The sequence below is a fragment of the Monopterus albus genome, unplaced genomic scaffold, assembly GCF_001952655.1.
Source record: "Monopterus albus unplaced genomic scaffold, M_albus_1.0 scaffold17.1, whole genome shotgun sequence".
NCBI classification, from domain to species: Eukaryota; Metazoa; Chordata; class Actinopteri; order Synbranchiformes; family Synbranchidae; genus Monopterus; species Monopterus albus.
Genome location: NW_018127897.1, coordinates 1,034,026 through 1,052,312, shown reverse-complemented (window position 1 = coordinate 1,052,312; position 18,287 = coordinate 1,034,026). Strand labels below are relative to the sequence as shown.

Genomic DNA, 18,287 nt, shown 5'->3' with positions numbered 1-18,287 from the left:
TGTGCTCTTTGGCTGAGTAGAAGCCGTTGTGAACATAATGTATCATTTTCCTACTCAGACAAAAGAAAATGAAAACAAAACTTCTGAATGTTCAAATAATCCAAGCAGAATAAATATAGAATTAGAATAATATATATCCTTTCTCATAAGGATATGTAATGTTATTAAGCAGCGTTCCACTGCTGTGACAGTGTGATATTCAGGTTGACATAAGCAGATTGCAGTGAAAACTGTGTTGTGCATGTCTTTGATTTTGCAGCTGTTGTTTTTCATAATCATGCTCAGTGGTCACAAATTAGTTACCATCAGCAGTGGGCAGATTGTGACTCACATCTTTAAGTCAGTAGATAATTATTTTGATAATTATGATAAATTGTGTAAGTAACTAAGGCCACGTGTTGCTGTGACTCGGGATGGTCTAGACTGCGATAGTGTTGGCATCAAATGGCATGAACCAGATTTTTGTTTCCTGTGTGACCCACTGTTCACTGAGGTGTGAAAGAATGCCATGCATTTCCTGAACTATTTTAAACAAAGTATTTTCTCAAAGCAGCCCTGGCTCGTTTAAGACATGCGAGATGCAAAATTTGGTTTCTTATGCATTACTGTCTGAGAGAAAGGAGTCTCCCTGTGCATTTCTGTGACCTGAACAAGAATCCTGAAAGGGTGAAAGGAAGGAAGGAGCACGGAGCCTGACAACATGCATGTTTCAGCCTGGCCTCCCCTGAAACAGGATGAAGTCGTACTGTAGCGAAGGATGCGCTGGAAACCGTAATGTGACGGGTTTTAATTGAGCACTGCTGTTCATCAATATGTCATTTTGGTGAAACCACACACTCTGTTACATTTAAATCATGGCACTGTGTGTAAAAACTAGTCATGGTTTGGTTTTAGATGCTACCGTTTCACCACACGTTCCTGAAAGTTCCTGGAACTGATTGCCTTTAGCCATTCCTTGCTTATTTTGTTCTTCCCCTCCATCTGGGAGCCTTCTCTCCAGTTTAAAGTGTCCCAATAGAGTTGCTTGTGTTTGTTGCTCTATTTACTTTTTCTAACTGTGCACTGGAACATCAGTTACTTGATTCCACCAGGTCACAATTACCCTGCAGACTAGAGCTGCAGCTCTGGTTGCTGGGGAGTTGTAGTTGTACATGGCTCTGTTTTGTTTAATGACAGTGTGTGTGTAGCTGAGTCTGGAAGGAGGGTAGGCAGATCGTCACACACCGATTTAAAAGGAAACAAACTGAAGCCTAAGCTTGCATGCCATCTGAGGCACATGGAGAATCTGCATGAACCACTTTGTTCGCTATTTTTGCCCTCCTTCAGTACAAACTATGCAAACTCCAGCTGTAACCAAATAGTTATTTTTGCTTCAAAATCCACTATACTGTAGAGGTCCGACTGCTGATTTGCCTTTTTTTTTATCTCTGTGTGTGTGTGTGTGTGTGTGTGTGAGTGAGTGCAGCCTGCTGTTTTTGTGTCACACTGCAGGAGGCAGCCAGACTTCCGTGTTTCAAACAGAGCTGCCCTCTGATCTGAGAGAAAGCTACTAGTGGGATTCCAGACTTATATTTCATGCAAATGAGAAAGGAGCTTGCTAAATAATATGAGCTGTGTTGAAATGCTGCTCAAATCCATAATTTACCCAGAAGAGTCAATGTTTTTTTTTTGATAGTCTCTTTTTTTTGTTTGTGCACTAAAGTGAGTTGTTGTTGTGATAAAGAATGTAGGTGCATAGAGAAAGTCTCTATATGCAGTTGTTTGGGGGAAAATAAGGAATGGTTGCTCCAGGATTAAGGAAGTGCTCCCTTCCTGACAGGAAGTGTTTACAGCTTGGTGACATTCCCTTTTTAACTTGACAAGTCTGTGCTTGCTCTGGGTATTCTGGCTGCCGCTCGCTTGCTAATAACCAGGGTTAATGTTCTTGATTGTTTTGACTTGAACAATCTAGATACTGGAAATAGTGACAGATGATGATGGCACATCGCTGTTGCTCACTCCACTGAGGGCTCTTTGTGGCTTTTGGGACTCCACCCTGCACGCCCGCTCTATTGTCAGTGTAGGCAATGCACAGGGACCTCAGGGGATTGTCACCACACAGACTGAGGCCACAGAGCCTCCAGCCTCAGTCTAGACATCCTCATACCAAAATCTGTAGCGTTGTGTTTGACCTGACTGTGGCTTGTTTTCCTCCCTGCTATATAAATGACTCTTCCAAAATCAAAGCATTCTTCCCAGTGAATTTAGTTTCATAAATCCCAGTTTTTCTAATTGCCTCAGTTTTTCTCTTATAGGAGCCATGATTAACAACAGTGTTTTGCCTTTGTTATAGAGAGAAAATTAAATGAATGTGAACTGCATGTGTACCGTTTGTGTCAGCACACTTTTTGGTTTGATAATCGAACTAAGGATCCTTTTTCAGCCTGCTACCTAATTTTCAAATAAAAAACAAATCAGTATTTTCATAATACATGCAAGTGTAGTGATGATGTAAATCAGTGTAGCCATGTTGAGAACAAATTGCTCATTTATATGGGTGCAGGATTATTGTACTTTACAAAATTCCAACACTCCATTGTAGCACCTGAGCTATTCTCGAGTCTTGTGCCGCACCACTAACTGTATGCAGAAACACTGCCAATAAATCTATCACACAGGGAAGGGGGCAGAGGAAGGAAATTGGATTTTGTCAAGCATGTCGTCAAGTACTTAATCTCGAATATCTGTCGCATATTAAGAGCACCTTCATAGGGTGCAACCCACGGCCTCCTCCCCTTTCTCCACTGGAGGCCTTAAGTGGCTGTGTGTAGTGTGTTTCAATGAAGGAGGTCCTCAGCGACAAGTTGGGGTGCTAGTTTTTGTGCTTCACCGCCCTGGGTGCTAAAGGAAGATGCATTCATTCATCAGGAGACTAGGGCAGCCAATGTAAGAATTTACTGAGAAGAACAGTTACACTTAGAGCTACTAAAGCCAGAGTATTACCCACTGCATGATTTGTTCAAGTGGAATAATAAGTATAGAGAAGAATGGGTGAGCAGGACATAAAGTTTTACCCATGTGTAGTTTGAGCCACTCTTTGTTTGAGCCACTCCAATGACACACAGCCTGACAGTATATGACATTTCTCCAGATTATTTCAAGTTGTTTCAGTAGCCAAAACTGACTGATGTTTATTAAAGTCAAGCTATTATTGAAATCCAGCTCTTATCTAATGTGTACATGAACAGAAATGCAACAAGGTAATTTTGTGGAGACAGCACAACAAAGGTCATTCAAGTAACTCCAAAAAAATATGTGAAGTGATTCTGTTTAACTGCATATATTATGTTTACCAAAGGGAAAAGAGAAGCAAAAGATGTGATTCTGAGGAGTTCAGCTGTTCAGCTGCTCAGTTTGCAGTAGCAAAAGAGACCATCATAGAAAAAGTGATGCAAATTCTATTTACTATATATGGTTTCTTGTGTTAACATGAGGCTATAATGCCTATATGACAGATGATTTGATCATTTCATCACCAGTATTAGCTTAGTCACAGCAGGTATTTATTTGCTCTAAGACGCAGACTTTTCTAAAAATTGTATGTAAGAGAAAGAAATTAGATGCTAGAAGAAGAATTACATTAATAACATACCTGTTGTGACAGAAGGTGCTCTTATTTGTAGCTTACTACAGGTTCCTGTAAGACTTTTTTAAAACTCTACATTTATTTTCTAGTCAGTCTTTGTGATTTTCTGGGAACACAAGGATCAATTTAGGACTGAATGTTTGATTTGAGTGAGCACTGATGATGCACACAGGGATGGGGGCACAATAGACTGAGGCCTAGTATACACCTTTTCCCATGTTATGTCTGTGTGTTTGAGCAAGTCATGCACACTCGTACCTAATTTGTGAGTGCAAACTGTATCTGCAGCCCGTCCTCACATACAGTAACGTGGGAAGTATCTAGATGTATGTATTTACATCCCTTATGCATACTGATGTTTATCCCATTGAAATGTGGTGCATGGTATAGTGTTGCAGTTGCTGCATCTGGAAGCAGTCCCATGCAAACCATGATGAACAGCAGGTTAAATCACTTGTGCCAAAAGAACGGGCTTCTTCCTGGTTGCCGTGTGAATGCTGAACCTCATGGACAAGAGTGCAGAGATCTGAAGAACCAACATTTAATGTGGTCTGAGTCTTAAAGGGGAGGGTGTGTGTAATAAATATTTCTGCAGCCAGAAGTGATGTTCTTTGAACAGTGCAGATGGCTCTAAGGGAGACACATGTGGAAGTGATGGCTGGGCACACTGAGGGGAATGCTAAGTGCAAACTTTAATGGTCAGGAATATGCACTGTTGCGGCTGAGAGATGAGAAAGCAGTAGGTCATGCCTGTTCTGAAGAGGTGTGGCCATATATTGTTTCCTGTGAAGTCACTATTTATATTTGTTGAGCCTCAAATTAGATTAAAAACAAAGCAAGTGAACATACCTGGAAATAAGAAGAATTTTTGTTTACCTCAAGTGAACTGTACTTCATCAGTGTGTGGGCTGAAGTAGCTTGTGACTGAGTGTGAAAAAGCATCTTTATAGCAAATATAATAATTGGATTAGCTAACTCTGCAGACTCCTAAGTAGGCCTTTAGACGAGGCACATCACTCTTCCAAGCTCACAGAGAGGCAGAATCCTGAAGCAGCAACTGCATTTCTAAGGAAACATTTCAATAAAGTTTCATTAATGTCAGGTCTGTATGGTGGGAAATTCACTCCTGCACTGTCTCTCCTTTAAAGGCAAAGCCAGGTTTCCATCTGCCTAATCTATTTGGGAGATATAGGACCCAGCAGGGCTCAGTCTTCACAAGGGACCCGCAATGAATTGTAACCAGATTTGCACTCGCTTCTTAAAAACATGAAAGTATCTTATTGATAGTAACTGCATTATGTCAGCAGAGAAGCTGTGATCATTTTTACTTAAATAAATTGCCTTGAGGGAGTGTTTCTTGCCAGTATGCTCTTTCTAGAAAACTGTGGCCAAGGTATCTTAGGTTGACTGCAGTGCACACAAAGCATTCATCCTGTGTTTATAGACTAAGATAAGGCACAGGAGCAATCAGCAGAGGCTTCAAGGTGCTACAGCTTGCTGACTTATGCTTTCACATGAACATTTGTACATTTTTTCCATCCATGAGGAGTAGACATACTTTATGCATGGCAATTCTCCTTTGTAAAAAGACACAACCCTCATCTTTTGTCTTCTCTCCCCTCCCTTCTTCTCCTCTTTAAAATGCTTTTCTGTCCTCACTATTGTGGGATGTTTTTTTTTGTTAGACTGAAGAACAAAAGAGCAACAGCAGCAAAAAAAAAGCCTTTTGAAATGCCTTGATGCAATTGAGCTGCTAAGCACTGAACTGTATTAGGTTATCAGTGGCTGAAATCCCTCGTGGCGTGAGACATAAATCACACACATCAGTCCTCTTTCTTTTGTTCCCCTCCTCACTCATTCTACAGCCTGCTGAATTGTCTGGCAGTCTCAGATGGGGCTTCAACCTTGACTAGCCCCTGATACATTCAGTTCTTTCCTGGACCAACCATGGCATTAATATCATATTCTTGTCTGCACTCATTCAGCACAAGTGAGACTACTTTTTTCCTTCCAGTTTTTCGTGTCTAAAGGTGTTTATCTGGTGGTTGCTTTGTAAAATCTCCAGTCTGCAGTTGTATTGCATTTACTTGCAGCTGATGATGGACATGTAACTTGCCCAAAATGAAAAGAGAAATGCAGCAGCCTATTTTCAAATCACTATAACCAGATTTCGTTTTGGGCTCAGATTTCATCTAATGCATTTTTTGAAAATGTTGTTCTTTTTACCTTGATTGTCTGATAAGCTGGTTCAACACATTCTCTCTCCATTAAGAATGCACGAGGAGAATTATACCCACATTTTCTCACTTCTAATAGAACACTGGGGCCTGATCGACTTGTAATCCTAGAAGCTCTAGCATCACCAAACATTGAGCCAAAGTGGCAGGTGTCTGTTATAGTCTCCCTGCTTCATTAATGTCTGCCCTCTGTTCCCACTGATTCAGCTTCATCACCTGAGAGCTGTAGTGCATTTCAAAAAGTCTGTGGCTCTCTCCATTGTGAGCTGCCAGAGCTGTGGCAGGTGTAAGCCATGGCCTGTTTGGGATCTGCGCTGTGGAATGAAAGTAATTGAGTGAGTTCTCTCTAAATGCTGCAGACCTGTAAAGGACCCAGCTACCACAGGGACATGGTCTAAGTCTGCGAGGTGATTTTGTGAGATTCACATAGTCCTTCATCACATCTTGGCAAAGATCTAACTGAGCGAAGCACTGCAGCTTTGTGCTGAGGGGGAATTTTACTTTTATGACAAGTGTGGCTTGGCTGCAGTCCTGACACACCCTGGCATGCCATAAGGCAGATGGTGTTTCCCCAGGCGACGCTGCTCTCTATCCACCCCTCACCTCAATCCCAATGCTCCTCCTGCTGTCGAGTAGTCATTAGTGCAGTGGGACAGGAAGGACACGCTGGAACAGTTTGGAAAAATGAACCAGCTCCTCCACACAAGGCTGCTGGGGCTGGGTGATGACGTCTTAGAAAGGCAGTCTGTTGGCTTAAGTAGTTGATGGTTCAAATCTGTGTAAGCTAAAATTTGTAATGCCAGTGGGTGACAACAGAATGCAGATGTACAAATTACTGGTTTGTAAAGGTATGAATGTGGCACTGGGTGAAATTGAAAATTCATTATTTATCTACATTAGCAGTTTTCTGGAAACATTTAATAACAGATTTTCCTCATAATTCAAAATGACAATGAAATTTTTCCACAACCAACTTGTTCTTGTTTAATTCTTATTCAGCAGTAGGCGGGTTGGAAACTGGCTTGTCGTCAGGTTAAATATGCTTCTGATGGGAAAAGAAAACTTGACTGTCCCTGCTGACTGGAATAAGAACATGAGCCAGGTGCTGAAAAGAGGTTTTACTGCCCAACTCGTAGCTAAATATACTGTACACACATCTGTAAAATGTTTTTTGTAGTGCTGGCTGTTTGATGACAGGCCTTTGCTGCCTTGTTTAAACATACGGGAACCCAGGGGCCATAATTTTTAAATGGGAAATTGTGATTGTTGATGCTTTGTGATAATAATAAAAAATTAAAATAATATTCCAGTTTAAAGAATGCCAAGACGCTGACTGAGACTAGTGTCTTAGATCCACTTGTAAATATGTTCAGGTTTTTCTTATAGAGTAACGGCAGCGTTATCAGACTTTTTTTGCTGAGGCTGATTTTGATTGGGCAGTGATGTACATATTGTAGTGTTTGAGTCTCAAATCCAAGCTTTAGTTTTTATTCATGATTGCATTAAATCCCAAGACACCACTCTGCCTGTTGGGTTTCATCAAATACCCCACCCGTTATTTGTCCAGCATTATGTCAACAGGAAAGGCAAAAGATGATGTCATGGGTTTGGAGTGGCTCCACACATAACTCAGTAAGTGATTGCCATTATTTCCTGAAACATGCCCAAACATCCTTTGGTGCATGATGAAGGTGCCTGAAGTGGTCAGATGGGAGAGGATTAAGGTGTGAGATCTGCTGAAACTCACTGTTGGGAAATATATAAACTACATCTGTCATATAAAGCTGCTGAAGAGATCCTAAGATAAAGCATTTGTTTCATCACATTTGTCAATGTTGGTCTCAGCCCTCAAAGCACTCTGCTACAGTATGTGGACCACAGTCACATGTGCACTGGCCTTCAACCCCTATAGGCGATTCGTATGGGGGTTTTTTTGTATGTTTTTTTTTTGTTTTTGTTTTTTTACTGAGGGTGACTTATTCATAGGTTTGTGCTGCATTTGCAGTGACTGTATTTGTGGTGAGTTTGGCTCATTCTCTGATTACTGGTGGCTGAGTTTCCAAAAAAAAAAAACGTACGGGATGCTAATGACACTGTGGCCATGCATAATTTAGTGAGAGTTTCAGGGTCTCTGGGGCCTCAAAGATGTTGGTTATTAGAATGGCTGAATTTTAATTAAATTTGGGAGTGAAATGTGTATATTTTCTGTGCCACAAAAACAAACCAGGACAATGTTTGTATTGGATTTTTCCCTCTGCTTGAATTCACAGAAGCAGAACATTTGAGGAACCCATAATTATGCTGTGGCAGAAAAAACTGTCCTAGTTATTTTCCCCAAAACAGATGGAGAGGGAATATTGAAGAAGGTGGATTTAACACACAGTAGCTGCTATGAAACGCATCCGTTGTACTGACTTCCTTTACTATTATTGTTTAATCCATGTATAGTGGAGGTGATCTGTGTAGACATATACCAGCCAGCATTTCTCTGTCACTAAGCGGCTTACAAATTATCCCTAGTGATCTTTCTAGCATTTAGCACTTGGAAACTTGTCAGGACATCTTTTTTGAAATTTATGATTGTGTTAAATATCACTTGAGCTCAGTCAGAACTGTGAAACTGTCTGTGCTTTGTTGGAAGGATATATATTGTATGTACATTCTTCTTGCTTCCCTGAGGCTTGGCAGGTGTGTGTGTGTGTGGGGGGGGCACTCTCATGGGTGGCCTGCATATGGACTTTACTTCTGGGAAGTGTGCTTTCTCTGTGGCAATGATGGACAGTGGTTGTTCTCAGGAAAGCCGACTAGGTGGAGGACAGCACAGCGGGCATGAGGCAGGGCCCACCTCCAGGCTGCCCCACCCGGCCCCTTCCACTGGATGAGTGATGAGATTGTTTATAAAGAGATCAAATCTTGTTTTGTTACACATGACTCATAGGGTTTAGTGCCAGTCATGTACATACAGTATTTGCTTAGCAGTATGCATAAGCGTTTCCTTGTTTGTGCAATGGTTTTCACTGTAAAAAGCCGCTCCTAAGACATTTCAGGTGTCAGAACATGCGGTGCTGTTCTCCTCTGCCCACTCCTTTGGCAGCACTAGACTGTCAGGAGACTCAACAGAGGAAAAAAGTCCAGTTTTCTAACAGCTGGCCCAAACCCCTGCACTCACACCCCCTCATTAGGAGCAATGTCCTAGAGGACAAATGGCTCAAATGGGACTTTATTTTCTTTCCGGGAGAAGAACTTTTGAAGCAGCGTCCTGGTACATGAAGCAAACATTTCAAGGAAACAAATATCCCCTAAGGCACTGTAGATGTGGGCTGCTTCTCTGCTCCCTGAAGGTTTGCGCTGTATTTCTAGTTCTCGAGACGTCCACCTAATTGCCATCCACGGCACAAAATGCTCAGCAAAAGAACAAGACTGCAATTAGCCGTGGCTCACTACCAGCTTGACATAAATCTGCCAAATTGTTTCTCTTAAGAAAGTTGAGCAGTTGTGGTCTTATTTCCTGTACTTTTGAAATGTAGGCCTGTCTATCATATAATTAGGCAGACCAGCAGTAGCAGAGAGCGTGCTGTAAGGCTAAAGGCTTGAGGCACTGCGGCAGTGTGCTGAGGCATACAGAGGTCTGGTTATTTATATGTTTCTGCCTTTATCTCCTGACCTGCCTCAGTGGATATCACTTGGTCCCGTCCTGGGCCACGGCACTATCTGTCATGTACTTCTCCTGACACTCTATCCATTGTAGTGCTTAACAGAGCAGCAAAACGATTCCCCCACCTGCTATTTCACATTTTTCCCCTCTCTCCATTTCACCTTTCTTTCTTTTTTTTTCTCCTGCAGCTCATTATCCTTGAAGACTATGCGGATCCGTTCGATGCTGAGCAGGCTGGCGGCGCTCAGACCACCACGGAAAAGGTGACAACTGAGAACGACGGCTACATGGAGCCATATGAGGCCCAGAAGATGATGGCAGGTAGATCAGCACTCTGTTCCTTGGTCCTTAGTTTTCTTTCTCTGTTTTGTGCCATTCCTGTGTTCACCTTCAGTAATTGCAGGTTAAGTGACAAGTAATTGATTTGCATGTTTGCTCTGACTTCATATTGTATATTTTAGTAGAGTATCAATTAATATGCGGTGTGATTTCACCATATGTTTCTGAGCTGGGAATTTATGAAGAGGCTCAGACGACCTGATACTGTTTTACATGACAGGTGCAGCAGAGCAGAAATGACATTTCCCTCTGGACATGAAGTGATTTTAAAACACACCTCAGAGGCATAAGACTAATAAAGGGAGAGGTGCATTTTAAATGTTTTTTCCGCTCAGCTGTGTACACATGGAGACAACCACTTGCTGGGATTTCCAGGAATGCAGTTTTTTTTTCTTTCTTTTTTAGAGATGACAATAGCTTTGTTCTAACATAGGAATTTGGCTGAACCACATTCTCCACACAGCTTTCTTGGTGTGCACATTCATTCTGTGGCTAAGTGAGCACAGCAATGACAAAGAACAAAGAATGTGCAGAAAGGGAAGAGAAATGATGAAAACTCTCAAGGAAACAAAACATGTGGCAACTGTTTTCCTCTGAAACAGACCTGAGTACTGAAAAAAAGGAATGTTACAAAAATATTGGTATCAATGTCAAATCTTTAGGGGATGGTTCAGGAGTTGGAATGACTACAACAAAGGTATTTAGTTCTTGATATTCTGACACAGTCGTATCATTCACTGTCCATCGGTGCCTCTCACCCTCCTGCGCACACACACACACACACACACACAGTCCGTGCCATTGCTCCCTCAAAGGCAGGACATGAATGTCTATCCCTCCTCAGCAATTTTCTTTTAATGGGTCTCCAGGCAATCTCTTGTTTTCATCTGTCTTACTGGTTTGACCTCTGGCCCAGTCATTGCCTCAGCTGAGTACAGAAACTCAAGATTTATCACCTCTCTCAGGTGGAGGAGAGAAAATCTGAAAAAGCTGAAAAAGCCTATTGCGACATCACTTGAACTTAGTCCAAGTTTTTCTATGCTTTTTAAGTTTACCTTGAGACAGTTCTGTGTCGGCTGTACTGACAAACTGAACTATGCCGGCAGCAGTTGTTTATTTGATCTGATGATGTATTTGGTTTTTGTCTTTCTTTTTTGGCTTTGTGGCTGTTTGTGTCTGAAACTTTTGGTGGTGGTGTTTTCAGGCCTCCTGCTTTTATCCATCACATCTATATTGATTGCCATTTCTGTTTTTTTTTTTGTTTTTTTTCTGTTGTTTTGACTGAGCTGGCAGGGCATTGTTTTAAGTAGAGCTCTACTATCTTCCTGGTAATATTCACTGCAATCCCTGGATGTATTTTGGAACTTGAAAAATTTCCAACTGTCCCCTGTACGTGATTGGTCAATCCAGCACCCCCTGAGGTGCCGGTGCCGGCTGCAACCACCATAGAAATGAATGGAGAGGGCTGTGTTGTTTCACACCTTTGAAACTCTCGCTTAGAGACACAGAGCACGAATCCCCTTTGTCAGAAGGACAAACCTTTCCAAAATTTACACAATTAGACACTTTCACACTTAGATATTGCTAAGTTTAGCCCAACTGATGCAGCTGGTAGTTAAATGCTTTGCTCAGGGGTACCTCAACACTGAACAGTAATGAAGGTGAGATGCTGTTCTTTCACTTTCTCTGACTGTGCGAGGCTTGCTGTGTGACTATCAATATATCAGTATGCTGGCTGATCTGCATCTCTCACATTCTGACATTGGTCAGGCAGAGTTGCACTCTCAGAATTTAGTGGCCTAAAAAGGAAAGAGAGAGGAACCACCGGAAGAGCTACTGCAACATAGCAACATAGTGAACACTCGTGTGAAGCTGGCTTGCATCTTTCTCTGTCTCATTCCATCACTCTATCATCTTTTTTTAAATTCACTCTCCAGGCAAGATAGTTTTTATATAATTCTGTGACAACCTGTACTGTTAACACTACTCGAGTTCTCTGACTGTTGGCTGTGGAGAGTTGAAGCCTCCTGCTCCTCTCGGCTCTTGTTTTCACAGATGGGTGCAGATGGACACCAAATCCCTAACATGCCAACGTAACAGAAACTTTCCTATCGATGACTGTCAAAGAGAGTTTTTAATTTACCACCAGTCAAATTTATACCATCTATAAAACGGGTAGCCTGCCTTCTCATGAAATGGAGTTTAATTGTCTCAACTTGTAAATTTAAAAGGCGTTAGTGCGTTTCCACTCAATTCTACAGAGTAGACTGAAAATAAATCAGAACTGACAAATACATTTTTAGTGTATGTTCACAGACAACCTTAAGGTTTCAAGTTTCAGCACAATATTTACTTTGAGTTGCTGTCAGCTTTAATATTACACACACACACGTGTTGTTGCTGTGCCAGTTATGTATTTTTTCCTGTTTTCACAACATACCAACTGTATTTTCATGCTCTGTATCTGCTGATAATGATATTTATGATTTCCTACCTAAGGGGCTGTGATGTCACCATAATTACTATGTGCATATTAAGTCAGACAGACACTGTACAGATTCAGCCCAATTTTAGCCCTGACTAATTTTCAAACGTGGACTAATTCTGGCCAGCGTGAGCAGGGTCCCAGTGCCTGATTAATCACCTGAAAAACCAGCAATCTGGCTCCAGGATGACTGGATGGATTCAGGCTGTGTGGGAAGGCTGACTGAAACTTGTAGCGTGACTTAACACATTGTACACAATCAATAAAATTGCACAGTGTCTGCCCAGCTTTACTTTCTAGTTTCACTTAGAGAGTTGCAGTAATAAAATGGACAATATGTGGTTTATGAAGCCTAGCATTGGGCACAGCTTCTTTCTGTACAAGCATGTGACGTCACTGGTAACAGCAAATATTAGGTCGGTGTTATATGGTGATAAGGCCATTCACACTCCACCCCTCTCCTCATGAGTTAATAAACCTGATCGATTATTTTGCTTTACCATGTATTCACTGCAGGTTTACAAAGTGTCACATGTTTTTACAAAGTATAAAGTTAAATACTGTGCGCTGTTTTGAAAATACAAACATATTTCACGCCTTAAACACACAAACTCGACCACATAGTGGGAGGTGTGGTGTGTAAGGCTGAGGCTAAAAGTGCCACAGCCATTTACATTGACATAACAGAACGTGCACTCCTGCTGTTTGCGTGTTTGTTGACACCCACATTATTGTACATGTTTATGTGACTTTGTGTGTGAGCTGAATTGGCTGGTGCTTGAGTCTGCGTGTGTGCGCGTTCCATGTCTTTCTCTCAAGAGCTCAGCCTTAGTGAGGCTGAGCTGGCTGATTTATGGGCCTGCTGGAAGGGCATGTCACGACTTCCTTAACCTGAACACCCACCCCCCATAAGCCGCTCCACTCTGGCTGCCTGCTGAGGCTTACTGCACCACCTGCAGTTATGTGAAGACATGTGCACAGCCACTCTGCCTTTACAATGTTTCCTGCATGTGTTTCCAGAGTGCCTTGAATGTTTGTCATGTCTGCACTTATCAGCCACTGCATTTGCTATCTTTGTCTGTGTGTAAGTCTGAATGTGTGTGTGTGTGAGCATGAGATGACACATTTTACCCCTCATTGTCAGCTGGTATTCTGGCATACTGAGACGTCCTGAAGACACATATTTTGTAGCGTATATGTTTTAAGTTTGTCCAAGTTTCCAAGAGATTTCACACTTGCACATAACCTTCTTTCTGTATCCTGTTGTCTTTTTCACACATACAAATCCACACGGATATCTTCACAGTAACGTATACACACACACCTGCTCAATTGCCAGCATGGCCGTCCCCTGCATACCTCAACACAAGCACCACCCCCTAATCACAGGAGGAGCTGTCAGAAGAAAAACTAGTATCAACGTTAGTGATGTTACTTTATCCTCTCCACTTGACTTCATTCCCTCATACATTGTTGTAGCTGTTTAGACTTGTTACACTGACAAGCACAAAGGGGCTGGGTTAATACTGCACAAGTCTGCGTCAGGCCATTGCTCAATGAACACACATGCTCATACTCATACTCCCCAGCCAGCCAGTCAGACAGGCAGGCAGGCGACCATGTGAGAGTTTTCCCACAGTGCAGAGGAGGCATGTTGTACAAACAGCTTGCATGATTGAGCTCTCTTGAACAAACACACTCCAGTCCAGTCCACTCGCCAGACCTCAAGCTATAGCCACACCAATTCAACTATAGTGGGGGTGTGTGTCTTTATTACATAGTTTGGACAAATTTTCTTCTGTGCCATCGTCATGAGGACATTCTAGCTGGCCCACACACCCTCAGATGGGTTTTTGAAGGTTAGATCTTGGTTTTAGGGTTCAGGCTATAATTTGGTTCAGGTCAGGGTTACAGTAAGGATTGAGATTAGGCATTTATTTGTGATGTTTAATGTCTGGGCGAGGGGCTAGTGAATGCATTATGTCAGTGAGTTTCCTCTCAAACATAGCTGTACATATGTGTGTCTGTGTGTGTGTGGTTGATGCATCAGACAAAAAATAACCCTTCCTGTGTGAAATGCTTTACACCAGAGGTGTCAAAGTTGGAACCTCAGTTTGTCCTCATCCCATCTTCCAGGTCATGCCTAGTCATTTAGCAGCCTGAATACCAGAGAGAAAAACTTAGATGTTTTCCGTAATGGTTGACTCGTGGTAGATGAGTGTTTTGTTATTTTTATCTATTTCACTTTTTGTCTGGGAAATGTGTTGGGAAATGTCTCCTGGCACCGGCACCTCCTGCACCACACTCCCAGTGCTGTGGAGACTACTATCCATTGCCAAGGAGATGAGTCATTAGCAACTGAGTTGATTATTTCAATTACTCATGATAGTGTGCGGGCTAAGCCCCCTGTTGGCTCTACTGTATGAATGCCAGGAATATTACCAGTTTGTCAACTGCCTCAGGAACTCATTTAGAGATGTGGACATTAAGAGGATGACAAGGTGAGCCAATGGCAGAGGGAAGAAAGGGAGAGTAATAAAATAAGATTTGAAGAGAACTGAATATAAAGACTTAAGAGAGACTGACTGAGACTGAAACAGAAAGAGAGTGAAAGGAGAGAGACTGTGGAAACAAATTCATATTTCAGCACCTGTGGGTTTGTTCATGGGGACAGTTTAAGAGAAAAAAAATGGACGCATGATGTGCTGAATGATTTCTGTCTTCTCTTCACTCACTCAAAAGATTGAAAACCCATTGTAGGCAACGACAGGCACATGTGGCAGCACATTTCTTGGCCTGTAACCCTTCTTTTATTGCCCTGAGCTGTAACTTGCTGAATATCCGGAGCATGTACCGACAGTGGCAGCCTCCCAAAGGTGATTTTTTTTTTCTTTTTTCTGTGTTTAGGGAAATTTGAGTGATTAATCTAGGAATTCTGGTTCACCGTGTTGTTTTTGTAGCATATAGTAATTCAGTTATCCTCTCATCTTTGGTTTTGTTTCCTTGTTTGTCACATCAGCCTTGGTGCATTTGAAGGATTGTTTAACACTTATCTCAGCAACACATTTATGCATTACCTCAGCTGATTATAGGCAGCTATAAATAAGCATGGACTGCAAGACCAGTAGCTGAAAACTGGATGGGGAAGTGAATAATTAACACCCTTCTCCTTCCTCTTGCAGACAACTCACAGCTGCCCTTGTTACCAGCTCCAGTGATTCAGAACTGTAATTTTTACAGTCAGTTTTCTTTAATTCATTATAGACAAGCCAGGGGCTTCATGACATAAACTAAGGACACGCAGTATGTAATTTGGTAGAAAAAAACATAAAATATAATACTGAAATAAAAGGGGAAAAAACAAAATGCTTTGAGATTAAATAGTGAATTCATGGTGCCTGTAAGTTGTGACAGACATGGTGAACAAACGATGTGGGAGAAGTTTCCATGCAAGAGTCACTGTGTTGAACAGGAAATGTTTTAATAGTTAACAGGGCCGCTGACGCACAGGGTAACTGGATGGTTGGAGTTCACAGCAGCCTCCACACTAACAAACTTGACTAGGCATCCACAGCTTGAAATGACATTTTAAATAACTTAAAACTCTCAAATGAGCTCCATAGCTGCAACAATCTTATTTTTCAGATTGCATTTACTATACCGTGTTCACTTACTTAACAGAAAACAGTGAAACAGGCTCCTCTTCCACTCCGCTCTGTGGCTAGCCATTACGTCTACGCACCACTCAGTGGTTGCCAGATTTTGTCAGACATGAGCTACTCACTTATGTCACATGTCTATGATCCCATGAGAAATGATTGACGGTTATTATATACTGATCTGACAGGGTGATAGTGAGTGATGCAAAACCAGTGCTCCACCATGACACAGCTGGTGTCAGCTGGTCATTTTCTCCATCTTGGTGCTGTTGTTGGGCCCATATTATTTTAATTTTTAAAATGGCCAGGCAGGGAAAAAAAAAAAAGGTAACCAACTCCTCCTGGATGGAAACAGCAGTGGAACTGCTGCTTCATCTTAGCTGGACGGTACAAAAACCCTGTAATGTTAGCAAAAGACATTTGTTGTGATAATGTTTCACTGTACACTACTGTTCAACGTGGTAGGCTGATGTAGCCTGATATCAATTTTACTGTTGGGTTTGTAGAAGTATGGGTCAGTTATGCTATGAATTAAATTTAATAATTAGGTTAAAGAAAACACTTTGGATGTGTCTTTGTTTTCCTTGGTTGTTAGCAGTGAAGGAACTGGAAACCAGTCACAGGCTGAAAAGATGTAATTTTTATGTGATGCTCAGTGAGCAAGAAGAATGAGCGAGTACTACTCTGGCTCATTGTATTGTGTTGACAAAATCACCCATGTATTCAGAAAAATGTTTCCTGGTGAAACTGATGTTTTAAAAATAGTTTTATGTGTTTCCCTGTCTTGGACAGTGACATACAGTCCAAAGGGCTATGGCTTTGTGTGTGTGTCTGGACTACTGGATAATGGCCAGTAGCTTCTGTGGTATGGAGGGTCATTTGGCGAAGCTAAGGATCGGAAGGTGCAGGGGGCGGGAGGAGAGGGGTAGAGCAGGAAGACGGACGACTTATTGATGAAATGAGAACTCTCCAGCTCGAGCCTGATAACCTCCCTCCCCTTCACTTAGTGATGAATGCTGGCCAGCAGTGAAGCAGACTACTCACACACAGCTTTGTGCACATCTTTGGCCTGGACAGTTGTTGATGTATTTGACATTTCCATTACATATTGACACATGCAGTGCTGGTGAAGGCAAGTCATTATGCTACCTGTCATTGTTATGAACTGTTTCTATTTCTACAGTTTTATGCATCTTAAAGAAACACTAAACTTTAACAAGTCCATAGTCAGGTAAAGGTGATTTAATATCTGTTATGTTAATTATGATGAGCTCTCTGATTTTTTTATTTTTTGTGTGTTAGGGTTAAAACACAGCAACACCATAACAACAAATATATTATAAAACCGTACTGTGCTGTACCACTGAGGGTTAGTTAAGGATTATTTACATAGCAGCATTTGCAAAAACTAGTGCTGAAACAACTGGTAACTAACCAACGTAACTTATTTCAGATATTTATCAAAAAAATGCAAAAACCTTCTCTCATTCTGGCCTCGCTAATGTGAACATATGCAGCTATGCAAAAACCTTCTCTCATTCTGGCCTAATGTGAACATATGCAGTCTTTCTCCGTTTTGTGTCATGGTAGATCTGAAATGGCTTGTTTTTTGACTGCTGCTCAGACACGACTAGATATTTGAAGACATCAGCTTGGGCTCTGGGAAACTGCAGTAAACATTTTGTTCATGACTGAACATTGTTTTGCTTTAGATTTCATCACAATACAACAACTCTAAATCAGCCTACTTCACAGGAGTCTGAAGTTTGTGACAGCTGCTTGATAGAGCCAAGTGGGTTGGTGTAATGTACAGTATATTAGAGAGGCAGTGTAATTTCCACAGTTTGGCAGTGTGTGTGTAGATAAAGCACTGCCTGGACCCTCCCATCAGAACTACTGCATATGCTTTCTTTAAAAATTGGTGCTTCTCCTGGCAAACTGACTGTTTTACTGGTTGCAACTTTTAGAAAGCGGTTTTACATTTTTGTTTTCTTTTGTTGTTTACCTACATTTATTTCTTGGCCTTTCCTTCTTTCCTGTTTGTGGTGATCATTTAAAGGGAGACCTGGAGTCGCAGTGTGCATACTTGGATTTGATCACAATACTGTATTAAGCAGCAGCGTTTGCTCAAACACTGAACATCTTTTTCCTGTTCTCTCATTGCCGGTATGACTGTGTTTTGTAGTCTTCTAACACATTTGCTGAGTGTACATAGACACATGTGTGGACACGGGCAGAACTAGTAGCAAAATTTGGAAAGAGTCGCATGTACTGGCAAAAGTATTCC

General features: G+C 41.6%; 1 protein-coding gene across 4 annotated transcripts in view; it reads left to right on the top strand.

The window, feature by feature from the left end:
• The window catches only part of shf (Src homology 2 domain containing F), a 99,897-nt gene that overhangs the window by 6,018 nt on the left and 75,592 nt on the right, over positions 1-18,287 (top strand). For all 4 annotated transcript variants that reach the window (XM_020592363.1, XM_020592364.1, XM_020592365.1 and 1 more), the window contains exon 2: positions 9,706-9,838. In XM_020592363.1, the coding sequence (XP_020448019.1) occupies positions 9,706-9,838 (133 nt within the window). The remainder of the gene's footprint in view (positions 1-9,705; positions 9,839-18,287) is intronic.